This window comes from Sander lucioperca, chromosome 7 (genome assembly GCF_008315115.2).
Source record: "Sander lucioperca isolate FBNREF2018 chromosome 7, SLUC_FBN_1.2, whole genome shotgun sequence".
Classification (NCBI taxonomy): Eukaryota; Metazoa; Chordata; class Actinopteri; order Perciformes; family Percidae; genus Sander; species Sander lucioperca.
In genome coordinates, this window is record NC_050179.1 from 1,563,549 (window position 1) to 1,589,709 (window position 26,161).

Below are 26,161 nucleotides of genomic sequence, written 5' to 3' on the forward strand. Positions count from 1 at the left end.
GAACCCAGGCCTGCTGCGTTGAGTTGGCTAGTTCACACAGCATTCCGGGATGGGAAAAAAGTGCTCTGGTTTATTGGCATTTCTTTAAACCAATCACAGTTGTCATGGGTGGCGCTAAGCGCTGGACGCAATAATGGTACCTCTGCAAAATAGCCTCGGGAAGGACCTTGTTTTGGTGGAACTAAAAAGTTGTTTTAGTTCTGCAACAGTAAACTCAGATTGGACAGATAGTCTAGCTAGCTGTCTGGATTTACCCAGAGATCTGATCGGCAGTTAACCATAGTCCTCATAAATCGACCGGAGATTAGGATGCCAACACAAACAAAGCAAAAGATGAGGGACATTTGGCGGATCTTCCCGCTGCACCAGAGCAATCCCCTAAATGAATGGTCGTCGACATAGACTACGTGATATGTAACATCTCAAAAACAACTACTTTTGGTAATTTTTAATTATACTGTCATATTTAAAGCAATTTTTTGAAACACTAACCATATGTTCTAATGTTTCTAAATACTTTTATTAAAATCTTTGCTTTTTCTCCTGAGGACCAGCTTTTGTTTATATAGTCGCCTTAATCATTTCTGTCATTACTTGACTCTCTTTACCCGCATGTTAAAACATTTAACATCATCAGCGGTGGTAGAAAATGATTAGACATGAATAAATGTATGTTTTTTGTATAGTTATGGTTTGGTATTTTGAGAGGCCCCAGAGTTCTTCACACTTGTTAGCTTTATGTAAGGAGGCTCTGGGTGTGTGGAGGTTAAGATAAGATAAGAAAAAGACTTCTACATGTTCCCAACTCCCATGATAAACAGTCTGGACCGCAGGCTACACAACATCATTTTGCCTCCTCCCTGGTACCGTGATTATGCATGATTGTATGATATGGGATAGATACACTGTATAAAGCTGAGTGAAGTTACTGTAGCTGTTTGGTATATCACTGTCCATGGTTACCAACTGTATCAACATCTTTTCTGATATTATATTTTGTTGTAATAAACTTATATGTTCATGTAAGAAGAACCAAGGCTCATTGAGTTATTCCTTTTATTCATCTCGATGAGTTTTCTTTCTAATTTATTTAAAAATCTCTTAGTTTGGGCGGCCTCTAGCTCACCCAGTAAGAGCGTTCGCCCCATGTTGGCTGAGTCCTGCAGCGGTGCGGGTCGAATCCGACCTGCCCTTTGCTGCATGTCATCCCCCATCTCTCTCCCCCTTTCATGCCTATCCACTGTCTCTATGTAATAAAGGGAAAAGCCCCAAAAAATAATCTTAGTTTGTTCTTGTGTCTTGAGCACACTGTATGTTTAACGGTATTTCTTGACTGACAAATAACCCTTAAAATAAATGTTAGGCAAAGGCCAAAGCCGCTTAATGAGAGTTGCGTCATCTCCGTTCGCTGATTCATTCTGGTGAGAAGGGTTTTGCTTTGGGTCTCTGGAGGGTTTACCTCTGCAGACAAAGCAGCCTCACTCCACTTGTGAAGAGTGGAAATCTTGTTATTCCAGGATCGAAAGGAGATTGATAACTTCCCCGTTGGCTACGTACAGTTTTTCTTTTCTGTGTTCTTGCCTTTTTTATTTTTTTTTAGCTTTGTTTGACTTTGGATTTATCCATGTGAAGACCATGACTTCTGTTGGCTCTGTCAATTGAGTGTCTTTGTGTTTGACTGCTCTGGTCAGATTGTGATTTCTTTTTTTATGTGAAAGCAGGACACATCCCTCTATTTTTGAGAGTCACTGGCTTCCTGTCTGTTCTGTCCGTCAAATAATTGATTTAAAAATGCTACTGTTGGCACTGAATGGTTTAGGGCCAAAATACATTTCAGATTTTCTGCTACATTATGAACCGTCCAGACCTCTCAGGTCGTCTGGGACAGCTCTGCTTTCTGTCCCCAGAGTCAGAACTAAACAGAAGCCTCATTCTGCTTTTATGCTCCATGTATCTGGAGCAAACTCCCAGAAAACTGTTGGTCCACTGCAACTCTCAGTTCTTTTAAATCAAACCTAAAAAAAAATTGTTTGACGCTGACTTAAGTATGCCTATCAATAATTCATTAATTAAAGTATTAATTAATTTATTTATTTATTTATTACACTGCACTGTAACTTTTACTCTAGTTCTAGTACCCTGTTATAATTAGTTGTTACACAAGGTGAAACTTAACAGGACAAGTTGTATTAACACAGAGCAGTATGCAGTGGGCTCTTGAATGAATAGTTTTTAATGGCTAATTGCCTTGCTGCTGAAATGTGCTTTATAAATAAACTTGCCTTGCCTTGCCTTTGTTTCATTTTCTTCTTTCTGCATCATCTTTTCTTGCTGTACCGGCCCACACCAAGGGTGTATTAAGAGAACGGCCCACGCCGTTACATTACATTACCATTACAGTCAATGGCCTAGTAATGAATGCACCAGTAAACCCGCGTTGGATGCTATACGCTCCCGTACAGTGGGTGGCAGTATGCTCCTCGGCTTTTTATTGTGTTGCGACCTATTAATACGAGGAAGAGGACTTTATAAAAATATTGACAAGTGAGGAGAGTGAGGTGAGTGTACTCTCGTCCGTTTAAATGCCGAAGTTTAAAAATAACAGATAGGACTTTCTCCGGATATATGAATGGCGCTGACATTGTGTTACTAGAAGGCCAGCAAAGATATTAACGAGTACGTTAGACAACCTGCGATATTTACTTGTAGCTAACTTGAGTAGCCTAGCCTAAATGACCTGACGTCGGGGTTTTAAACGCAGTATTTCATTATTTTCAATAAAGATGGGCTATGCAGTTAGCTAGCTGTTTAAGGGTGTGTGGTTTAGGCATAACAGTACTATTCGTAGGTTTTTTGCCATACTGTGGCATGTTAACAGGTTCCAAACGCAGCATTTGTGCCAAACAAAGGTGAGTATAGGAGGGATAGACATCCCCCCCATTGCAAGGCTTCAGACAAAGCCGCTAAAACAAATAATTAACAAGTTGTCTTGGAACTCTTTACAGATAATGTACAGAAGACAAACACGCCTGAGAGCATAGTCCACAAAGAGACACAAGTCACTGTGCTTTCCTCTGTTGAAAGAGTAAACGCCTATAATATTATTATTATTATTATTATTATTATTATTATTATTACATTACATCAAGATGTGGTCTACTTGTCATGATTCGGAGAAACGATACAGTATCTTAAAATATTTTTTTTTTTTAGGTTTAACTCATATTTGTAGTTAAAATCTCGTACTGATGATGACCAAAGCCATGCTATTCAGCAGCTTTTACGTGGACCTAACCTTTTTCTGTCTTCCTTTTATTTTCCAGGAGCCTTGATCGAATGCCGGCAGAGGAGAACTGAGAGGAGTTTTTACATTATGGAGGCTGTAGTTGACTTCCTAAATGTATTCCATATCAAGGCCAGTGGACTGTCAGTGACACTCAGCCTCTTCCTCATCTTTCTGGGTCTTCTTTACTGGTAAGTAAATGCTTTAAATTTCTGTCTGTTTGTGGCTGCTGTGGAAATAAAGTGAGTTATCATCATAAATAATGACATAATTAACATAAACCACACACTTTGTCAAAATATAGATATTCAGTACACTCCTCGGATTTGATGTTTGCTTCTTTGCATGTTGGGTTTTCTGATGAAACTTTATGGGGAAGCTCTTGAAGGAACACCTCAAATATTCTAAAGCTCATCGGGTCCTCTTTCGTAACATCTGTACTCAGGTCAGGCCTAAAACCTTACACTCAAATATTTCACATGTCAGTGACAGACACAGTCATACTACCTGTATGTACCTGTACTAAACTGTTTTGTACAGAGCTACCACTTGATAGATTATACAACCATACTCGCTAAAAACAGTAAAGCTAGTTTTTAAAGTCACCTAATCCTTTTCTTTTAAAGATGCCCGGCCACACAAAACCGTTTTTACTTGTATTTTTTGATATATGTTAGGTCCATATGTGTTTGTGTTATGTCGTGAATGTGAAAATGAACTGCTACCTCCTCTGAAAAGAAATAAGCGGAGAAATCAGCTAGAATGGCTTGAAACAAGGTAACCAAGGCATTTTTTCCACAAAAAATGTTACAGAGTCCATGGTAGAACTTCAGACATTACCACAAAGTACTGAAATACGTGTGGCAGGGCACCTTTAAGATACATAACGGAATTGAATAGATGTATCTTTAAAAATATCTTGTTAAAATGACCTGTCGACTGTCTGGTGTATGGCTGTATGCCTTTTGGTTTTGTTCTCTTGGTGTGAACCTTTCTAGAGATCTTATTTTGTGTCGTTGAGTCTGTTATATTTGTTTTATTTTGCGCCACTAAGTGCTTTCCTTCCTGGTGGAAACAGAGTTTTTAATTATTATTGAATTAATTCTGTTTAGCTGTCTATTTTTAGTTAATATCTGTTTTGCTACTGGTATGATTTTTCTTTGAAGTTGAGAGGGTTCTGTGTGGGTGGGTGTGAGGGGAATTTGGGTTTTGGCTGAGACGTATACGGGATGGGATCATTTATGTTGTATGTTGGTGTTGGTGTTGTGCTTTTTTGTGTGGCCCCCAGGAGGAATAGTTGCTACCCTGGTATCAGATTTGTATATGTGTAAAATAATCTCTGAATGCATGCTGAGATTTGTGAATGTGTATAGGAATCTGCAAATGTGTATTCTGAATCTATGTGACTCAGATACAGCTGCACAACTCTCCACACACATTTGCAAACAGTTTTGCTACAATAACGGCCCCATAGCTTACCATTAAAGGTCCCATGGCATGAAAATTTCACTTTATGAGGTTTTTTAACATTAATATGCATTCCCCCAGCCTGCCTATGGTCCCCCAATGGCTAGAAATGGTGATAGGTGTAAACCGAGTATCCTGCTCAGCCTTTGAGAAAATGAAAGCTCAGATGGGCCGATCTGGAATATTCCCCTTATGATGTCATAAGGGGAAAGGTTACCTCCCCTTTCTCTGCTTTGCCCGCCCAGAGAATTTGGCCCACCCATGAGAGAGAGGCATCATGGCATTTAAACAAGCAAAGTGGCAGTTGGTCAAGGCCACACCCCCACCCTCCACCTTGCCCCCCCCTCTCTCCTCCTCAATAGCTACAGACACAGAAATGGCACATCCTAAGGAAAGCTCATTGTGGGACTGGCTCTAGTGGCTGTAATTCTGCACCAAGGCTGAATTTCGGGAGAGAGACTTCAGATACAGTATTAGGGGACCACTAAGGCCTATATAAAAGAGACTTCAGATACAGTATTAGGGGACCACTAAGGCCTATATAAAAGAGACTTCAGATACAGTATTAGGGGACCACTAAGGCCTATATAAAAGAGACTTCAGATACAGTATTAGGGGACCACTAAGGCCTATATAAAAGCATCCAAAGAGCACCATGTCATGGGACCTTTTAAAGCTGAGTCCTTACCACAGCGGACCCTTTGCTGCAGGTTTTTCACTCTCTCTGCCTTTTGCTTTTTTTAAATTTTAATTCATCAACACTGCTCTGTGCTCTGTCTTCTAGGTATTCAATTTACCCCTTTTCGGTCCTTTCTCGCTGTGGCATCAAACATCCAAAGCCAATACCTTTTTTGGGCAACTTATTGATGTTTCGCCAGGTAAGATATTTCTGTAATTTACATCAAACTGAGAACAACAATTTTAAACAAGCAATGATGTTGCAGCACACAATCCCCGAAAACAAATGCAACAAAAAAAACGCCAAGTGTTTGCCATTTGATGCAAATGCTTCATTTTGAGATGTGTTTATGGCATTTTGAATGCAGTGTTTCATTTTGAAGGAGATGTGAGGCATTTTGCATTTTATGTGTGCAGTTTTGGGAATAGTGTGTAGAGTTTTTGAAAAAAGGAGACATAGTTTTGAAAACGTGTGTAAGCAGTTGGAAAAAACTGTAAAGTGCCTGATTTTAGTCTCAGAGATGAATGAAAAATGAAATGGACGGGAGGCCTTCCTCATCATTGTCATCATCATCAGCTAGAAAAATGGTTATATGTGCAGCTCTCACCGAGTCGTAAAGCTGATGAACTGTTATACTGTTACCTGTTCTACAATTAACATTTAAGACAACAGTCCAAATATCACCTGTCTCTAACATAGTTATTTCATTCTTAAGAAGAGCTTCTGTTGTTCCTTTCTGATGCTGTAGGAGGTTATCTTTCATCTATTCTGATGTTGTTCTTTATTTTATTTTCAGGGTTTTTTCAACCCTCTCAGTGATCTCATAAAGACACATGGCAGAGTTTGTGGGTAAGTAGTAGTAGAAATACTTTCTACGTCAGCATCTGATGAAATGATGGTCTGGAATTCTTCCACATTGTAAAATGAAGTGAAAAAAACACTTTCTTGGTAAAAGCCTATGTTCGAAGCATTAAGATTTTCGTTATATTTGACTGAGACTTCACTTATATTTATAATTCATATATTTTAGGTATTATTTGGGCCGGAGACCGGTGGTGGTGATAGCGGACCCTGACATGCTCAGACAAGTGATGGTCAGGGACTTCAGCAGCTTCCCAAACAGAATGGTGAGGACATGAACCAAAGCATGCACATGTACATGTTTGTGCTCACCCCTGATTGTAACGTGATCTTCGATTATGTCACGATAACACATGTTTGTGCCCCCTACTCTCCTGTCTTTCTATGCAGACTATTCGCTTTGCCACCAAGCCCATGACTGACTGTCTGCTCATGCTGAGGAACGAACGCTGGAAGCGGGTGCGGAGCATCCTGACCCCATCATTCAGTTCTGCCAAGATGAAAGAGGTGAGATATGAATGTGCCCATTGAGTTTCAGCCAATATTTATTACAAAGAATGTATTTTGTGGTGTTAAAGCAACACTAGAGCACTTTTTCCCGCTTCGGTCCCCCTACAGGTTGGAAGTGGAATTGTCCATTAGCGCTGTCGTAATGTCTCATTATGTCTCATTCGAGCTACAGATCCGCTACCCGATCTGGTAAACTTGCGTAATGTAATGTAATGGACAATTCCGCTTCCAACCTGTAGGTGGACCGAAGCGGGAAAAGTGCTCTAGTGTTGCTTTAAGCTTTTGCAAGATACAGCTCACTAGGGTTGGGTACCGAAATGCGGTGCCAATAGGGCACCGGTTCCGACGTAAACAGTAGTAACGAGATGGAATAAGAACGATCATTTCGGTGCCTAACTTTTTTTCAGAAGCATCGCTGCACGGGACGCTACGTTACCGTTGGCTAGTCGCTGGATTAAACACAATGGTTAAAATGCTGACAGCTTACGTTAAGCGGTGTAAGGTGTGACTGTATTTTCCTGTAGAGGATTCCAACAACGGGACGTAACAGTCTGACTGCAGCTGCTGCTGCCGAAAAACCAACACACAGACGGTGCGTTCACTTGAAACTCGCCAGCCTTGTGGTGCATTTAAAGTTATTGTAAAATACCCTTTTCCCATCTGGTGCTTGTTTTTGTCGTTTACCAGCAATTTACTGGTGAAATAAGTCATTGTTATATTACATTATTAATCAGTCATTTAATTTTGACCATATGGCCTTAGCAATAAACAAGCCGTTCTTTAATGTCGCCAACTTTCATTTTGTGCTCCTTTTTTATATTTTATATTATATACATTATAAATATATTATATATATTTCGGTTCAGGCACCGTTTAGGCACCGGCACCGTTTTAAAAGTATCGATTTAGCACCGGTATTGGAAAAAACCCAAACGATACCCAACCCTACAGCTCACAGACACTTTTTTTGTCTAATAATAAGTTACTGTCTGTCACAAATGGAGGGTAAGAGGTGTGAAGTCGGAGGACTGACAGCCGTAACTATTCAAGAGTGTTTTTTTGGATCTCAGGGTGAAGCATGGTGGCCTGGTACTGCTGTTAAACTTGTCTAATGAATTTACGGCGCTGCAGCCCTGCTGCTTTCAACTGTAGTAAATACACATCTGCTACATTTGGAGACAGCTTCTCAGTCCAGGTGCAGGGAGTGGAGAGGACGTAAAAGACTCCTTTGTTGAAAAAGGGCATATTTCCAAGTGTTGAGTTCATGGTCCATTTGTTAAGTCCAAATTCTCTTGTCTGTCAAAACACAATTTTGACTTTTGGAGGGCCTCTCATGAAGTTCTTTCTTGTCTTCTTTACTAACTCGAATGAATGAAACTGGTTTAGTTTTAAGTTCAAATTTAATTACCACATTTTACCCTCTTTATGTCTTCATGTCAACCATTCAATCACACTGAATACATCCTTTTTTAAATTCCTTTTCAGCCAGGAGTAACTTAGAATATTCATCCCCATGGTGTTTACTGCATGTCTGCTTTCAAAGTGAATCACACGTTCATCTTTTATTTCCATCTTGAAGCAGTTCCTGTACATCCATCGGTGTTTGATCTACAAAGGCTTTTTCAGCTATGTAGTGTGAGTGTGCTTTTTATGTTTGTGGAACCTTTTTTTCTAAAAAACAAAACAGTATTTATGGACCAATTGTTCAGGTTCTTGTGTATCTTCCCTTTCCCAGACGCGATATTTTTTTTCCCACTATAGCCACACCAAGACCCGCCCTTCAATAGCTACTATTGGCCAGGTGTCCATGCTTACGGTACGAAGGTAACGTAACCTGATTTGTTCAGGTCCTATCCCCTGACCAATCGGCTATCCTAACCTTAACCTCTCGAGGTCAAATGCCTAACCCGAACCAATCGACCACTATGGCCACGCCAATGGGTCTTGGCGTGGCCATAGTGGGATTCGTAATTTTGCTTCCCAGACAGTCACAGCAGCTGTGACGATTATCACTGTCTTTTCTATTTCCCCCGTAGATGGTTCCTCTCATCAACACAGCCACCAATGCCCTGATGAGCAACTTGAATGTCTCCGCTGAGTCAGGACAGGCCTTTGACATCCACAGGTGATCACACGCGCAATAAACGCAGGCTATTAGTATTTATGGTGTCGTTTTCTGCCCTCATATTTTTGTTTGTGTGTGTGTTTTGCAGGTGTTTTGGCTGCTTCACCATGGATGTTATTGCCAGTGTAGCATTTGGCACTCAGGTGGACTCTCAGAACAACCCAGACGACCCATTTGTCCGCCATGCGCAGATGTTCTTCTCCTTTTCTTTCTTCAGGCCCATCATGCTGTTTTTCCGTCAGTCAAATGAGTTTGCATTGTTAGTCATACGTATAAATTATTCGAAACATTTATATAGGAAAGCAATGAAGGCAAAAGAATAAAATATTATTAAAGCATAGACCACAAACCGGAGGGTTTACTATCTTCTGGTACATAAATATGTCCAAATAAATTCTCAATTAGACAATACCTTTTTTTTTTTTTTTTTTAATTAAGCATAAAATAAAAAGATGTTAATATATTTAAAACATAAATACATGTATTTTAATATTGTGCAGTCATGTGCAAGCGTGTAAAGTTGCTGGTGGTTTTCAGATAGTTACACCAACACATTTGGTTTGTGTGTCCAGTTGCTTTTCCATTCGTCATGGCTCCTCTGGCGAGACTTATCCCCAACAAAAGACGAGACCAGATGAATCAGTTCTTCATCCACAGCATTCAGAGGATCATCAAGCAGAGAGAGGAGCAGCCTCCTGAGCAGGTCAGTCCCATGGACATTTAATCACCTTTAACCCTTATGTTGTCTTCCATTGGACCATGCAGTTGTCGTCCTCCCGGGCCAAAACACAAAAAAGCCACACTTTTTCTGACGTTTTTGTCCCTTTTTTTGACACTTTAGGTGCTTTTTTCAATGTTTTTGGCATTTTTTGTTGTTGCCGTTTTACACTTCTTTTCACTACCATGTATAAACACCACTAACACCAACTTATTACTAGTTTTACACTTATTTTTGGAATTCATGGTCAATAATGAGTTAAAAAAGCAGAAATTATGAACTATTTAGACTAATATTAAAGGAAGGATAATCACAGACTGGTATATGTCAACGTTCAGCTGGGATACTGTTTCGAAACGTTTAAATTTCTTTTTCAAATGCTAAAAAAATTTAGCCTGACAAGCCAGACCCACATCAAGATGTCGGGTCTGTGAGCTCACCATTGACGGAGCTCAATCCGAGGGGCGGGATAAACAGTTGTCTTTCAAATTCCCTCTGCACGCAATAGGATAGCGCTACAACCAGGCAGAGCAACGAAGAAGGTAGCGAAGCTAGTTGATAGATTAAACTTTTGCCGTATCCGGTCGGCAAAATTCTGAACACATCTTCCTTTTTTAAGAATGACTTCAGTGCTGTTCTTTGTTCTTTTCTCAAAGAAAAGCTTAACTCCAAGTCTTGTTGTTTGGTTTTTCCAGCTCGCAAGCCAACGGAGAGTTGCTAGAATTTGCTGCCGCTAGGGTGCGTCTAGATTTCTAGGCTAAAAAAATGTAACAAAACACCCCAAATTCAATGAAATTAGAGACCCGATCTTTTGTTGTACTTGCGAAGCGCCTTGTATGGAATCATCCATGTTATTTTTGGTTAATTAAAATTAGGAAGTTAAAAAGAAACCCATATTTCTGATATTGACATTTAGAAAATGGGTCAAATTTGACCCGAAGACAACACAAGGGTTAAATACAGAGCAGCTTACAATTTCCCATAAAAGGTTTTTAAGTAGTGTTTCCAAATTTATTGGTGGTTGTTTTTCATGTAGAGGCGTCGCGACTTCCTTCAGCTGATGTTGGATGCAAGAACCAGCAAGGAGTGCGTGTCTTTGGAAGACTTTGACACGGCGAAGCATGCCGGTGAGCTGGATCCCAGGAACCAGCAGACACAAGCGTCTGCCTCTGATCCGGACGACCGTCTTCACCCAGAGGAGCCCCCCAGCAGGCGTCCGCAGAAAAAGATGATGACTGAGGATGAGGTCGTGGGTCAGGCTTTCGTCTTTCTCCTGGCAGGTTACGAAACCAGCAGCAACACGTTGGCCTTCACCTGCTACCTCCTGGCCATCCACCCCGAATGTCAGTGCAAAGTACAGGAAGAGGTGGACGATTTCTTCACCAGACACGTGAGTGTGTTTCCGTTACCGTTTTGACCTGATCTAATTTTCTGAAAATCATTACAAGATTTTAGTTGTGGACAGTTCACATTCAGTGCACACAGAGGTTTTGTTTAAAATCTTTACTGAATTATCTGAATTTATTTCTTATAGATGTAAATTGTAATTGCTCAAGTTATCTTTTTTTTTCCTTTTTGTTGTAGGAGTCGCCAGATTACACAAATGTCCAGGAGCTGAAGTATTTAGACATGGTTATAAGTGAAACATTGCGCCTCTACCCCCCTGGATTCAGGTATATTAAGAACATTAAATGGAGATAAAAGTTAAAACTTATTTCTGTGCATAGAGTATGTTTTTAGTTAGGTTTATATTACTCACAATCATACAGTAATCATATGGAGTAACTGAGGAAAAATGAGTCCAGGTGTATAAAACATGCATCCATGGCATTTTTGCCCCACCAAAGGTTTGCGAGAGACATCGACCAGGACTGTGTGTTGAACGGCCAGCTCCTCCCTAAAGGAGCGACGCTGGAGATCCCAGCGGGCTTCCTCCACCACGACCCTGAGCATTGGCCAGAGCCCGAGAGCTTCATCCCTGAGCGGTACGAGGCTGTTCTTACAGCAGATCAGCTAAACTATAGTGCCTGCACCTCGTGTTCTATTATCATCTAAATCATGGAGATGGCTGAACTGCGCTAACATTCGCTAACAACTTTATAAAGGTGCCATTACGAACACATTTTACACACGTTAGTCTCTACCTGCAGTTAACTGAAAAGTAGTGTGCAACATGCAATCAAAATATTCATATGGTGTTACATAACTCAAAGGAACACGCCAACTTATTGGGACTTTAGCTTATTCACCGTATCCCCCAGAGTTAGATAAGTCCATACATACCCTTCTCATCTCCGTGCGTGGCGTAACTCTGTCTGACGCCCCCACCGCTAGCCTAGCTTAGCACAGATCCTGGAGGTAACCGGCTCCATCTAGCCTACTGCTCCCAATAAGTGACAAAATAACGCCAACATGTTCCTATTTACATGTTGTGATGTGTATAGTCACAGCGTGTACAAATAACAAGGACACATGAGACACAGCCATCTTCTAATTGTATACATACTGGGAACTATATTCTCAGAAAGGCGAAGCACTGCTACTTCTGCTACTTGGGCGGAATGATTTGCTCGCAGCACCTGAGAAGTCCCGTGGTGAGGAGCAGAGAGTGACAACGGTGCTTTTCAGGTGTTGCGCTAATCACTCCGCCCAAGTAGCAGAAGTAGCAGTGCTTCGCCTTTCTGAGAATAGTTCCCAGTATGTATACGGTTAGAAGATGGCTGTGTATTATGTGACGTTATTTGTACACACTGTGACTATACAAATCACATGTTAAAATAGGAACATGTTTGTGTTTTTTTGTCACTTATTGGGAGCAGTAGGCTAAATGGAGCAGGTTACCTCCAGGATCTGTGCTAAGCGAGGCTAGCGGTGGGTGATCAGACAGAGTTACGACACGCACGGAGATGAGAAGGGTATGTATGGACTTATCTAACTCTGGGGGATACGGTGAATAAGCTAAAGTCTCAATAAGTCGGCGTGTTCCTTTAACATTTTGGGACTATTTTGTTTTCTGTTAACAGTGAAGTTGCATGGACCTCATGCAATTCACCAGTGCAAGTTTGTGCAACTACATTTCTTTAGTTCTTCCAGTTAAAGTCTTAGGCGTTAACACGTACAGTATATATCGCCTTGAAACTTTCTTCTGTCATACGTGTCTGACCCGGCTGTAACGAAGGTAGTAAAGTCCCTGTATAGCACTGAATGAAACACACAATTTTAATAATGATTGAATCCTATTCGCTAACGTGTTTGATTTCCAGATTCACACCAGAGGCCAAGGGCAATCGACATCCATTTGTATACCTGCCATTCGGGGCCGGTCCCCGTAATTGTGTGGGAATGAGGCTCGCCCAACTGGAAATCAAAATGGCTCTAGTGCGTCTGTTCCGCAGGTTCAGCATTGTGGCCTGCTCCGAGACCAAGGTGGGTCGGACACTTTCAACACTAAAGACATCTGTGAAAAAACGTTTTCAGTCTTAGAAATGATTCGTAAACACAGAAGACATATTTACACACTACACATGTATTTGAAGAAGGAAAAAAAAGGGAACGGTCTCTGTACTTTTTACTGGCCAAGGTACAGCCGGTCACATTTAGTAGCTGCTCTGGTGAAGCACTGAAAATAACTATACAGCATGTCTGCCATTTACATCTATTAACATCCCATCATCATCTGTGTCAATTCCAGCAAGAACAAAGGGATGCGAGAGTGTAGTCACGGCTGTTATGTTCACTTATTGTAGTTGGTTTGTTTTACCAAGATATGGTAATCCAAGAAGACAAAGCACTGCCTACACAGAGAGTGAATGTGTAGCTGTTTCCTTCTCAGTGTTAGGCTGGGCCACAGCTGCTTGGACTCCATATTAATGTAATTGGTTCTCCTGTCAACATATATAATTAACTATCAAGACATTTTCACAAATTAACCAATTACTTATGATAAAAATTCAATGTGCATCTAAATTAATGTAATTTTTCATTTAGAATATATGTAAAATGTTTGGAAGATGTTGCTTTACATAGGTCACATGTCAAAGTCAAGGCCCGTGGGCCAATTCCGTTTTTCCCGTATATCAATTCAGGTTCACAATAACTTTTTGCCCGCCTAGTTTTTGTCGCTTTTTCCGACAGTCTTGGTGCTTTTTTTGACATTGTTGCTGCTATTTTCGACATTTTGTGGGCTTTATTCAACATTATTTATCCTTTTTAAGATGTTTGGGGATTTTCTTTCAAAACATTTGGCATTTTTGTTCGACATTTTTGGCGCTTTTCCTGTAATTTTGTACGCTATTTCTGACATTTCTGGTGCTATTTTCAACGTTTTTCATTGTCAATAAACTGTCTGGCCCTCGATGTGATTCTCTTTTTCCAGTGTGGCCCTTAGAGAAGTTGAGTTTGACACTCCTGACATATGGTATTTTTTTCTTTGTGCAGGTTCCTCTTGAGTTGAAGTCGTCAAGCACTCTAGGACCTAAAAACGGCATATTTGTAAAAATTCGAAGAAGAGACATGGGAAAAGTTCAAGAGAATTCTCCACCAGATGATTAGAAACTCACCGTTCTTCTTCTTGGATGGTAGAAAAACCCTATGAACAGTTACAAAGCATTCTGCAGGTCCATGTTGTAACAATGGCCCAATTTTAAAGATCTTTTCCTTTGACAGATAGGTATCTCCATAGGTAACAACATGATCAAGTAAATTAGAAGTTACAGTACACGAGTTCCTTTCTTTTGGGTGAGTGAGCTAGAAAGTGGACTGAAAATGAGATGCGAATAAAGAGAGGAACGTATCTCTCAGCCTCTACCTCAGTATGTAGCAATATTGCTTTTGAATAGGCTACAACATTGCTGTCTGTCATAAAAGGTTATTTAGGGGAAGCCTTTCTTTCATTAACCATTATTCTGAACAATGGTTTTAATTTCACTTTAACCAGGTTACCATTTCTTTTTTTCTTCCTTGCACTGTAGAATTAGACCTTGGCACACTCCTTCACCAAATGGCCAGTGTGTTCAACTGAGCTGCTCCCATTGATGCTGCTCACTCTACTTCGTCCCATTAATGGCAGTTAATTAACTATAATTACTACCATACAGCCACAGATTAAGGTTGACATAGACAGAGGTACATATTCTGACAAAAGGACAGACCTGTCACTTGTGTTACTGATTATATTTGACTATACTGAAGACTTGAATATACTGAATCACTTGTGTGTAATTAAATAATGTGAGATTTCTCTTTTGTTTGTTTTTTGTTATATATTACATTGACTACTTTAATGGCAATTTGTAATATGTTTATTACATAACCAGTTCATTTCACTCCATATCTGATCACCGTATTATTGGTAACCCTCAGCATCCTCCATTTAGACTTACATTCATGACAATAGCAGACATTTTTTATCACAACATAGACTCCCATCATAAGAATAGACATTTTCCAAGGAAAAGTCTTATTTTCTGTTTCTATACATTCTGCAAAAAGTATTTGGTAACATTAATTCCCCCAAACACACTGTCTCACAAAATCTCATTGAGCATTCCCATTTCCATACTTTACACTTCTACTCCGCTACTCTTCAGAGGAAACAATTGTGACATTATCAGTTAATAAAATGATGTCTTGTTCTTTTGAATACTTCTTACACCACTGTAAAACTCCACAAACCTTTAACAAAGCCACTAAGTTCTTTCAGTAAAAGTAAAGAGCGTTTCATAATAGAGTTTTACCCCTGACCAACAACTTAGGCAAAAGAAACAACGGCATTGTAACTTACGAGTACTTGATTAGATACTCTGGATAAATCTGTTGTTTTTCAAAGACAACATAGATGCTGGGATCGCTCTCGCTGTCAACACAACTGTCGTAGAGGGTTGTGCTGTTTCCTTTTGACGGGGGCCGGACATAGCTGCTTCTTCCTCTGGTATACTCCCCCACCAGGACCAGAGCAGCAAACATGATCTTGTTCAGGGTTCCTTTGACCCTGGCATATCTGTCTGAGTAGGATGCATCTCTGGCAAAGTAGCTCCCTAAAGCAATAGGAGAGCGTTACTACTGACACAGCCCAAGTGTGCGTTAGGTTCTTTTCTACTGCTGTGGTAAAGTACAATTTTTTTCTAAAACCCTGATGAACCTGGAATTAAAGTTTAATGCTCCCACACCAAAATGTAACAGTATATTTGAGGAAAAGACATTTCATTTGTGGCTTGTCAATATTGTATACTGTATATTCATCTTATTACCGGAAAGGCTGCTGAAGCTACCGTACCTTTGCCGTAGGCCGTGCCGTGGACACCACACATTCTCCAGTCAAAGTTTTGCTCGCAGATTGCCTCAATCAGGGACTCATCTGTCCCGTGGAACAAGTACTGCTCATTCACAGCTTTCCCTCCGATCCTCCCCTTCATCTGATCTTTCTGCCTGAACACACAATACAGAAAACATAAATGCGATGACGTGCAACTAATAATTATTTTCACTTTTGATTAACCCAAAAAGTATTTTTCGCTTGGTTCTATAAGCTCTGTTTTTGGTCTCTACCAACTCTTGAAGAAAGATATCTGGCTCTTTAGCTGCTAAATGCTCTACTACGTTCCATCAGCTATCACTTACTGTGTCTGTCTGCTGTCTACTGTTTTAGAGCTTTTCCTACTGAAAACGACACTATGGTTGAAAGTGACCTAAAACAGAAAAGTTGCGGGCTGGAAAAAACTAATGAGCTGAAACTCACTATAGGCTTTGTAAAGCTAATGGGAGCTGCAGTTTCATGGGTTAATTAATCTGTAGGTTCATCACTGCGAGACGTGAGATCACTTTTACATTCCCTCGGCTTTGTCATTTGATACATTGTTATTATAAAAACATCGATTTACCACTGAAAGACTTTCCACAGAGAGGGGTTCTGGATCCTCTGGATGCTGTTAATTTTACCCTGGGGCATGGTGCGCTTAAACAACTGCTCAATCATAATATACTCCTTCGCAGATTTGGAGAGATGTACGAGCTGAAAGATAAGAGTACAGTGCAGATAAACAGGTGAGATATTTTGCTGATTTAAATCCAGCTCTGTGTCATGGCTGTGTGGGCAGTTGCGCTTAGATGAACGTTGTTTCTGGCTTCGCGGAGAAGAGCGGCGGAGGTCTGCTGAAATCCGCTTGATGACACGAAACGCGGACCTCTTGGATGCATTTCGTCGGCAGACCTCCGTTGCTCTGCTCCGCGAGCTGGCGCCACAAAGGGAAGCCATACACCTTTCATTTAAACACACTGCCAACACAAAGATGAAACAGAGCTGGTTTAAAATCGATCCTATTACTATAAAAAAAAAACAATAAAACAAGCTTGTGCTGTTTCAATAACCTGATTCATAATGATTTCTCAAATAAACAAACCACTGTTAATTTTGGGGGACAGGGAGAAAAGCAACCTTTTCCCACACAGTAATCCATGCCATAAAGATACCTTGTATCCAAAATCCGGTTGGGCAGTCTTGTCCCAGTGGGATGGGAGACATTCAGCTGTGGAGGAGCTGGAGCTGTTTGACGACGCACTATAGAGGTGACAAACATAATTGTCTGAGAAGTTACTTTGAGACACAGAGAAATCCAAAACAGCAATGTCAGAATTACAAGCATAACCTTTAAATTTCCATCTAAAACTAAATTAAAAAAAAATACCTCTTTAGCTTCACCTCCACATCAAGAGTAGACACAAAGCGAGGCCTCCTTCTGACCTCCCTCTTGGTTTTGAATTTTACATTCTGCTGAAACATCTGCTCTGTTCCCGGTTCACCTTTGAAGTGGAGGATATACTGCTGTTTGCCAGCACCAAAGGGAATCTCTGTATCTCTGTCTGCCAGGTAGACATTCTCCAGAGTTTGAGAAGTGACAGAGGCTGGTACATCACCATCACCCTGTAGAGAAAAAACAACAACAGAGCAGACAGCAATTTATCAACATTTTAATGTAATGATGGGTCAGTGATGAAATAGTAAAAAATGCATTAGTAAAGTGGTTCTGTAAAAGGATCAGAACAAAGACACATAGCTGCATTATTGGTACACGTTTGACGGACCTGTCCATATTCCTGCCATTGCCCGCTGTCATCCTTCCAGTACCACAGCCACTGTGTCGTAAGAATGAAGTGAGGGGGCTTTGAGACAGAGGAGGCGGTGGACAGGCGACGAACTGGAGACCCTCCGTATTTCATCGTCCTGAAGTCAACGGATTGCACAACGGGGGATGCAGAGCTGAAAGAAAGCAGTGAAAGTAAATCATCAATTCGAGAGAGTCGACCTTTCTAAAGACTTGAACTGATGTGAATAAATGGTTACAAATCTAGTTTCTCTGCTCAAGAATACTTTTATAAACCAGAGAAGTGCGTGTACGCTGCAGTGGTCTGTTCCGTTTCTTCATGCACCTTTGTAAAGACAGAAATCTGAAAATCCCCAAGGTGGGCGATGGTGAATCAATGCAGCTTGTGTCATTATATGGGTCGCAGTAGGTCTTCTCAATGTCTTCCATATTTTCCAGGTCCTTCCAGGTCTTACCATCACTGTCTAACACCTGCCATCTGTAAGGCAGGTGCCAATGGACACGAACACACTTCTCTAGGAAAAAAAACATCATACAGAGGCACTCATTAGGTAGGGGTAAACATCATCTTCTCGTCACACACATGTATTAAGAAGTTACTGTAGATACGACTAGTTTCAGAGTTACCTTTGAAGCTGCAGTGTCTGCGAATGAAGAAGAGGCAGATTTCATTCCTGTCAGCATCGCTCATGGGTTTAAACGGACAAGCAGAACTAGTGGGGGATTCAGGGTTGTTGTGGGAAGGCTGCTTAGTGGGGGTTCTCACCTTGGGCAGGGCTGTGGGAAATGCACACATAAATAAAATCTATTGTGCAGGCTACCACCCACTTGAAAAAGTTTTTTAAAGTCCTTATTCTTTACCAGGAACAGCAGTAGCTCGTCTCTCCTGTTGACCCATGACGATTAATTTATTTCTGTAGATCTCATGAAGGTTTTTGATATTCTCCTGACTGAATCCTCGCAGAATCTTCATTCCATGCGTTTCAACATTGTGGGTTCTCTTACAGGAAGAGCCAAACTTACAGTCACCCTGGAGATAGTGCTGGCATATGTGAAGCTTGCTGCAGGATGTGGTGAACTTGCAGGAACCGTGCAAACCATCGCCCTTGTTGTAATGTGGGCAGATCTAGAGGGGTGTACAGGGGAGGGTGGGTGACCATGTCATTACACCAAAAATGTACAAGAGTTTATTCAAAAATATACCTCATTTTCTACACAATAGCAATAGATGCAGTACTACAACCTACCTCAGGAAGCAGATATGGATCATTCTGCAGTAACAGCTGGAACAGCTGTTTCTCCGTCAAATCGTGAAGACCATATCTTTTCAAAAGCTCTGCATTGTATGGAGAAGCCAGACTATGGGGATTTTTACACTTGGGTCTGAAAAATTAACAAAAAAGGAATAAAATATAATGTCAGCGAAGGGGTTTAGTTTTACTGAATTTACCACTGGAAAAAGGGTTACAGGTTTCCATTTGGTTTCTGCAATATATAGGCATTTTAGGTTTTTATGTGTTAATAATACTAATTAGTATTTTTTGGGTTGATGTTATTATTGGGTGATTGGCCGGGATACTACATGTCTTTTCTTACTGGGACAAAATCAACTCCATAAATATCCCTACATTCTTCTGTCCATGTAGCGGCCATGTTATTTAATCTCATGTTTGTTTGCAAGACACATTTTGGCCATAACCCCCTTTAGCCTATAGATGGTTAAACTACACTTCCTTTGTAAACAACAGCACTCATTGGTGCTTTGTAGTTGTTGTACTTACAGTTAGAGTGGGTTATTCTAGGTCATAATATGATGCAAATTACTGCCATCTTCTGGTTCAATAAAGGACTTACAATAATGTATTTGTATTAGCGTTGTACTAGACTGGCATTGCCAGACCTATCTCCACAGTGCTGTGGAGTGTTGATCTTACAGAAAATCACATGGTCCATTTCAAAGTTTGTTTTGTTTCCCATAGCAACCCAAATAGACTGTCAAGCTGTGTACTGCCCACCCACTTAATGTAAAGGTTAGGTTTTCTGTTGGACTGACCTATTTCTTCAAATGTGTTGTGTTTTGAGCAAAGTTAAATATCTCGACCACAGACATACAAAGGCCAAATGTCCCAACGATAGAATAAAATGGAATTCCTTTATTGTCATTGGCATTGCACAACGAAATTTGCTGTGCATCTCCTGAAAGGTACATTCAACATTCCACACTGTACATACACACATGCAGAAAACAATATTAATTAATAAAAAAGGAGAATAAAAAGTAGTAATAAAAAGAAGCGGGATATAATAAACTATTTTTGTACATTGTGTCATATGCTTTTTACACCTTATACATATATTATTGCACGTTATATGGAGTTATTGCACATTTCCTCCTTTACAGTATGGGAAATGATTCCAGTTTTTGTCCTGTGGAGTGGAGTGTTGTGATGATTTTGAGGTGGTGTGGTTGTGGTGTGTGCGTGCGTGCGTGCGTGCGTGCGTGCGTGCGTGCGTGTGTGTGTGTGTGTGTGTGTGTGTGTGTGGGGTTGTTTTGTGGAGCTCAGTTTAGTGATGACACTGGTGATGATGATGTAATGATGTTCACAGTTCATAAAGTACTCTACAGTATTTATGGTTATGTCATAGCAAGTTATTAAATAAACATGTTCAATTCTGTCAGATTGTAATTGTCTGTGTGTGATACACCTTTAAGACCCTGCAGTTCCACACAGCGGTTTATTTACTCTTGATTAGACCTATGTTCAGGCTGAAATTGGGTGGAGCTTTACTGGGAATTACATAAGGTTACTAAACCTGTTGCAACAATAAGATGACAAAGAGTTGACTTGTCCTGCCGCAACAGATGTACCAATATGGAAAGTTAGGGACATATCATCCTCTACATAGGCCCTTCAGTCGATATGGTAGGCCATAAGCGCCCAGCTAGTCACGAGAAAAGTTCTAATCAAGACATAAAAGTGAAAACACCTGTGTAGATGTAGAGCTTTAAACTTCCTCTGTTCATATCTCATATCGTCTCTGTACAGTTTGATATCGGCTGTATGATAAAGGGATGTTGACTTAACGAAGCCTTTTAATGTAACCAATTTGATTGTACAGTAATATGTAGGCTATAAGTTATGTCATTGTAACTATGCGTACTGCTTGATAACATACAACAAACCCTTCCAAATGTAGTACAGCAGTAGGCTACTTACCCGAACGTGCAGTCTCCGCAAACAAAATACCTGCACAGGTGTAACCCATCGCACTGTGGACACTCTCCGGGTTTTTTCTGACAGAGCCGCAGACTGGTTTTAGCCACTATCAGACTGTCCGGGCTGACTATTTGATTACCGACGACCTTCTGTCTGCCTTCTTGAATAGCTATTTTACCGTCGTCGAAGAGGACAGTCCGCAGGACTGCTTCCGCAACAGTGAAACTCTGTGCGATCTTCTCATCCAGGCACTTAAAGTCCAAAGAACCCTGATGGTCGCACAGAGTCTTGATGACAAATTTAGAGATGACAGAAGTCATTCTGAAATGAGTTTCGCCTTGTCACCTACACTGTTGGACTAGACTGAGGCTATCACAGCTCTAGCGACGCCTGGTTACAGAGAAATGAAACTGAAACTTAAAAAAAAAGTTCCCTAAAAAGCAATGGTGGTTCCCGCTTCTAGAAGAATAACACGCTTCTTCATAATTTTTACACATTCAGTTATAGGAGATGAGATGAGTTGAGGGGAATGGGAACAGTTTGAAGAGAACAAAGATGAAAAGTGATTTTCTTCTAACGTTATACGGTTTACGCCAATGTTTCCATAGGTTTACTATTTCAAGTTAAATTCATATCTAATAACCACCATATAGTGTCCACATAAATAAAAGGCAATCGACTGTGAAAATTAAAATCACGCTTTCTTCTTTTCTGTATTGATTCTTAGCTAAATAGGCAGATTACAGAGGTTTACGCAAGCACATGAAGGCAACACTATCCCTAGCAACCACTGCTAGGGTTCAGTGTACCCTAGCAACCATGGAGGATGAGCAAAACGGCAAAGATGTCACGCAAGAACAGAAAGAACTCAACAACCAACTCGAAGAACTAAAGTAATGAAAATAATGACTAAAGTTTGTCAACCTAAAGATGGTTTACCTATTTTGCGCAGCCTGCTAACGTTGCCCGCTAAAGCTAACATAGCTCACGTTAGTTCTGTTGTTGAGCAATATGGTTAGTAGCAGTTAAATATTACTAGCGTTAGCTGGCTAGCTAGCTAGTTAACGTTAGTAAAAGCATAACTAGCTAGCTGTGTCCTAGAACTATTAGCTAAGAGTAGAGTCACATACTTTACAATAGGTTAGGTTATATTATGACTCACAATGTGACATGTTAAAATACTTCAGCACATTTATAACGTTATAACGTTTTTTTTTTGCATTGTATCTTCTGTAACGTTACTAACCTATTTTATGCAGTCTATGTAGCTAGCTAGCTACTAACGTTAACTAACTTAACGTTACTGCATATTAAGATAAGCAATATGTTTCCCTAGAGAAATGATCAGAGGTGAGTGCTGAAGCAAACAAACTTTTAGCTTCAAGCTGTTTCTTTTTTTTATATATATATTTTATTTTAACTTTTTTAAATTTTTACAACAAAACAGAAAAAACCTGACAGCATCTGACATTGTTACATGAAGTAAATGAAGTAATAAAAGAAAGACAGAGGCTATATGAGAGTATATACAATAACCATAGTAGTCTAGTGCCTTCTGTCTCATGATACCGTCAGGAGTATAAATAGAAAACAAAACAAAACAAAAAGAACAATTACACACACACACTCACAAAAAAAAATAAATAAATAAAATAAAAGGTCCAGAGAGGAGAATCAAACCCTTAGTCAGTGCCGAAAAAATACATAGAAGCCTGTTTTATATTTTGGTCATTTAGGTCTCATCAAGTAAAGCCAAAAATGGTTTCCATGCTTTCTCATAATAGTTTGGAGCTTCAAGCTGTTTCTTTAGCTGACTTTAAAATTGTTGATGTTCTCTTCCTCCAAGATGTTCCAATGCAGCCCTGCTGGCAGAGATCGACATGTTTGAACGGTTCATCGGCCGCATGGACCCTCAGGACCTGGCGTCCCATGCTGGGGAAGATGGTCCGGGGGGAGCCTCCCAGCTGGAGGGTGGGGTAAGTGCTACCCAGTGACCCAAGACTTCTACATTCATACATATTGTGAATGTAGGTTTCCCACTGACAATGAACAGACAGCAACAAAAGGACATGAGTTTGCTCACTCTGCACAGAGAAAACAGTATGTAGTTGGAGAGCTACATTTTTTTTTTTCAGGATTAGACTCACGCAAAGTCACAAAACAGGATTACTCTAATACTTTTTAGGTTGAAAAAAAATGACAGAACATGCTGCATATTTGCGACCCTTTCTGCAGCCTGCCACAATCTTAGAGGCAATCCTGATCCTAATTCTGTTCACTGGACAGATGACCTTTCTGCACTGGTACTCCTCAAAGCCCCACATCATTCTGTATACGTGTGTGTGTGTGTGTGTGTGTGTGTGTGTGTGTGCCTTGGCAGGGTCGTGGACGGAGGCAGAGGTCCAACATATCAGATCGCCTCCATCAGCTGACTTTGGAACAAAAACTGTATGTGGCACAGACGGAAGTAACAGAGACACGACAGGACCAGGAGAAACTCAAACAGAGATATGAGAGAATTCAGGACAACTTCAAGGTTTTAATACACTCTTGCACAAAACACAAAATGCACACTCACAGAGCATTTTTTTTTCCTTCAGTAACTCTGCTTGTCTGTCCAGGCCTCTCTGAAAGAAGCAGAATTGCGTCTTGCAGAAATCACGAAGGCTAAGAACGAGTTTGAACGCAGACTGCTCAAACCTATGAAGGACAACAGGTTGGAAATGAAGGAGCCTGAGAAGGTGCTCCAGTACATCGAAGACAAGTCAAAGGTAAAAATAGCTTAGGTTCAGTCTAATGACATCAACCTGTGCAAAGTAGGATTTGAATAAATTGTTAAAAAAAATCACTGGACTGCTCATTTTAATCTAACTTACAACGTGTCATTGTGTTACGACTTATAGTCCAGTATATACAATTTCAAGACATTTTGAATTTGAGTCTGTTATTTTTCTTCTGTCAACATATTATTATTGTCAGCTCCTGCATTCACCTTTCCACCTTAAAATGCTATTTTAGCATGATCATTATTCCGTAGTCTGATGTTTTGATTCACCAGTTGTTCCTTCATGCTGCAGAGAAGTCACATGAGGTCAAATAACACATAATACTCATATCCCTTTAAAAGGGAATGGTCCTAACCCCTACCAATATTCATCATCTTCCTCCCTTTGTCCACATCGTCTGCTCTGTTCACAAACTCAAACAGGTCCCCCAGTTGGAGAAGTTTAATCTGAAGAACCGGGCGCTGAAGGCCCACGAGAAGAAGCTCCAGCAGCAGCTTCAACAGAAAAAAGAGATGGGAAAAGCTGAGTACGAGGTAGAGAATCAGAGTGTGAGGGTGCATATCCAGAGAGGCTAAAAGAAAGCTGGGAAAAGAGACAACAATTAGGTCTCAGTGGATTGTGTGGTTTGTCAGTTAAGACTGTTAACGCAAGAGAACATAGCTCGGTAGTAAATACTATGTGTCGTTTTCAGGACATTTTCCAGGAGTACAGCGAGCAGAGAATTGACAAAAACCTGGACGAACTTCAAGTCACCAATTTGAAAGTACAACGTGTCCTCAGTTCACACAAGGTATCTCATTAGACGTGTGCGTGGGAGAGAGAGATCATTTCCTTTGTTTAATTTAGTGTAGATGTACAGTATGAAAGCACCTTTGCAGTACAGCTCAAGCTTGTTAAATCGGCGTGTGTGTGTGTGTGTGTGTGTGTGTGTGTGTGTGTGTGTGTGTGCGCGCGCGTGCGTGTCCACAGGAGAAGCTGCAGAGAGTGACATTGGAGTCCACAGAGCTGAGCAATGACATCACCAACAGGAAGCAGATGCTGGCAAAAATTGAGGAGGAGATACAGCATGCCGAAGAGGTTTGTTACAAGTCCAGAAATTAGACAAACGTTTATTGACCCAACTTTAAGCCCAATGTGGCCACCCAAATCCATTGTAGTAATTCCAACATGGTTTGTATACCAAATACCAAAACGCATAAATCTGTTCAATACTTTATGTCTCTCCCTCTCACATACTTACTGTATCTCCTGCTCTTTAAACTAACTAATTAACTTTGTGTACTTCATGCCCTTCCACTTCATTTTCTCCCTCTTCAGGAGCGTTTGAAGGCAGAGGCTCTCAACCAACACCTGCGGCGCCAGATGACAGATTATCAGGCTCCCGATATCACCGAGTACATGCGTGTCAAGGACAAACACAAGAAGCTGCAGCAGAGCATTCACACTTGGGAGAGGAAGGTTGGGATCGCTGAGGTAAACTATATTTTATTTCCCCCCCGAATAAAAACCAGCTCTCTCCCCAAATTCTCTCCAGGATTCTCTGTCGACTGTGTAAAAAAGAAAAACGGGATAAGATTTTGAAGTTCAGTATTTGTTTTCTCCACTTTTATCATACCACACCAAGCCTCAGTCCAGCTGCAGTGTGACAGCAGTCAAAACAATGGGCTCTCTCTTCTCTGTTTTCACCAGATGGCCTTGAAGAGCCACGCTAAAGCCTGGAGCGCACAGAGAGCCCCTCTCACTCCTGCATACAGATCTGAGGCTGGAGCTAGATCAGGAGAGCACCAAATCCCAGTGAAGCTCCCAAACATAGCACAACACCGCACATAGAGAAATAGAGAATCAAAAAAAGTCTAAAAAAAAAATAATACGTGTGGCGGAAAGGAAACTTTGCTACTGTTGCAAATGCCCTGTCATCCAACATCTGATGATTTGTCACAATCATTCCATACTTTCTTTTAATGCTTGTTGGGAAATGTAGAGAGAAAACAATGTACTTTTGTCTTGAAGCTTTAATCCTTATCATGTCTTGTTTCATTTATTTTTGAATCATGTCACTCACTATGTGTCCTTGGGAGATTTTTACCATGCACCCATGGGCGTCAGTTTGGTTTGAAATGTGCTGGGGACAGAGACGCATTCGGAAGTGCATTTTCAGAAGTGCTGGGTACAATGACGCATTCATTTTCTTTTTTTTTTTCCTCTTTCGCGCAGGTCATGTTTTGAAAGACGCTGTCCTGTAGCTTACTAATGTAAATGAATAAAAATGGATACAAAAATGTGATGATGTCCGACACGTTTTATGAAGAAGGCAGCCTTAAGTTTTCAAAAAAGCATTCGACAGGCAGTGTTGCAGCAGAACGGCTGTGTCTGTGCCTGCCCTGTGGGGATAGAGATTTTGGTGGATTTGTTGAT

The 26,161-nt window shown here is 40.6% G+C and overlaps 3 protein-coding genes across 6 annotated transcripts; 2 read left to right on the top strand and 1 right to left on the bottom strand.

The window, feature by feature from the left end:
• Positions 1–2,461: 2,461 nt before the first annotated feature.
• On the top strand, positions 2,462–14,882 carry tbxas1 (thromboxane A synthase 1 (platelet)). Of its 2 annotated transcripts, none has more exons than XM_031282670.2 (14): positions 2,462–2,558; positions 3,324–3,474; positions 5,535–5,628; positions 6,226–6,278; positions 6,460–6,556; positions 6,681–6,797; positions 8,837–8,925; positions 9,014–9,162; positions 9,498–9,628; positions 10,680–11,033; positions 11,228–11,316; positions 11,491–11,628; positions 12,907–13,069; positions 14,081–14,882. In XM_031282670.2, exons 2-14 carry the CDS (start codon positions 3,374–3,376, stop codon positions 14,192–14,194), a joined length of 1,689 nt encoding a protein of 562 aa, XP_031138530.1. In that variant the 5' UTR covers positions 2,462–2,558; positions 3,324–3,373; the 3' UTR covers positions 14,195–14,882. The 2 variants fall into 2 exon arrangements, with proteins under 2 accessions (XP_031138530.1, XP_031138529.1); XM_031282669.2 differs by lacking the exon at positions 2,462–2,558 and adding an exon at positions 2,983–3,085 and having other exon boundaries at positions 14,081–14,312.
• parp12a (poly (ADP-ribose) polymerase family, member 12a) lies at positions 14,874–21,280 on the bottom strand. Its single transcript, XM_031282668.2, has 11 exons — positions 20,961–21,280; positions 18,990–19,125; positions 18,604–18,868; positions 18,370–18,519; positions 18,068–18,257; positions 17,723–17,897; positions 17,326–17,561; positions 17,111–17,198; positions 16,522–16,652; positions 15,918–16,069; positions 14,874–15,678 (listed from the first exon to the last, which is right to left on the bottom strand). The coding sequence occupies exons 1-11, from the start codon at positions 21,278–21,280 to the stop codon at positions 15,422–15,424; spliced, it is 2,100 nt and encodes a 699-aa protein (XP_031138528.1). The 3' UTR covers positions 14,874–15,421.
• Positions 21,281–21,700: 420 nt separating this feature from the next.
• On the top strand, positions 21,701–25,762 carry ccdc113 (coiled-coil domain containing 113). Of its 3 annotated transcripts, XM_031282672.2 has the most exons (10): positions 22,138–22,218; positions 22,311–22,314; positions 22,771–22,936; positions 23,341–23,496; positions 23,582–23,731; positions 24,169–24,279; positions 24,438–24,536; positions 24,716–24,823; positions 25,064–25,219; positions 25,436–25,762. In XM_031282672.2, exons 3-10 carry the CDS (start codon positions 22,841–22,843, stop codon positions 25,574–25,576), a joined length of 1,017 nt encoding a protein of 338 aa, XP_031138532.1. In that variant the 5' UTR covers positions 22,138–22,218; positions 22,311–22,314; positions 22,771–22,840; the 3' UTR covers positions 25,577–25,762. The 3 variants fall into 3 exon arrangements, with proteins under 3 accessions (XP_031138531.1, XP_031138533.1, XP_031138532.1); XM_031282671.2 differs by lacking the exons at positions 22,138–22,218; positions 22,311–22,314 and adding an exon at positions 21,701–21,853 and having other exon boundaries at positions 22,807–22,936; XM_031282673.2 differs by lacking the exons at positions 22,138–22,218; positions 22,311–22,314 and adding an exon at positions 21,711–21,874 and having other exon boundaries at positions 22,807–22,936.
• Positions 25,763–26,161: the final 399 nt, after the last annotated feature.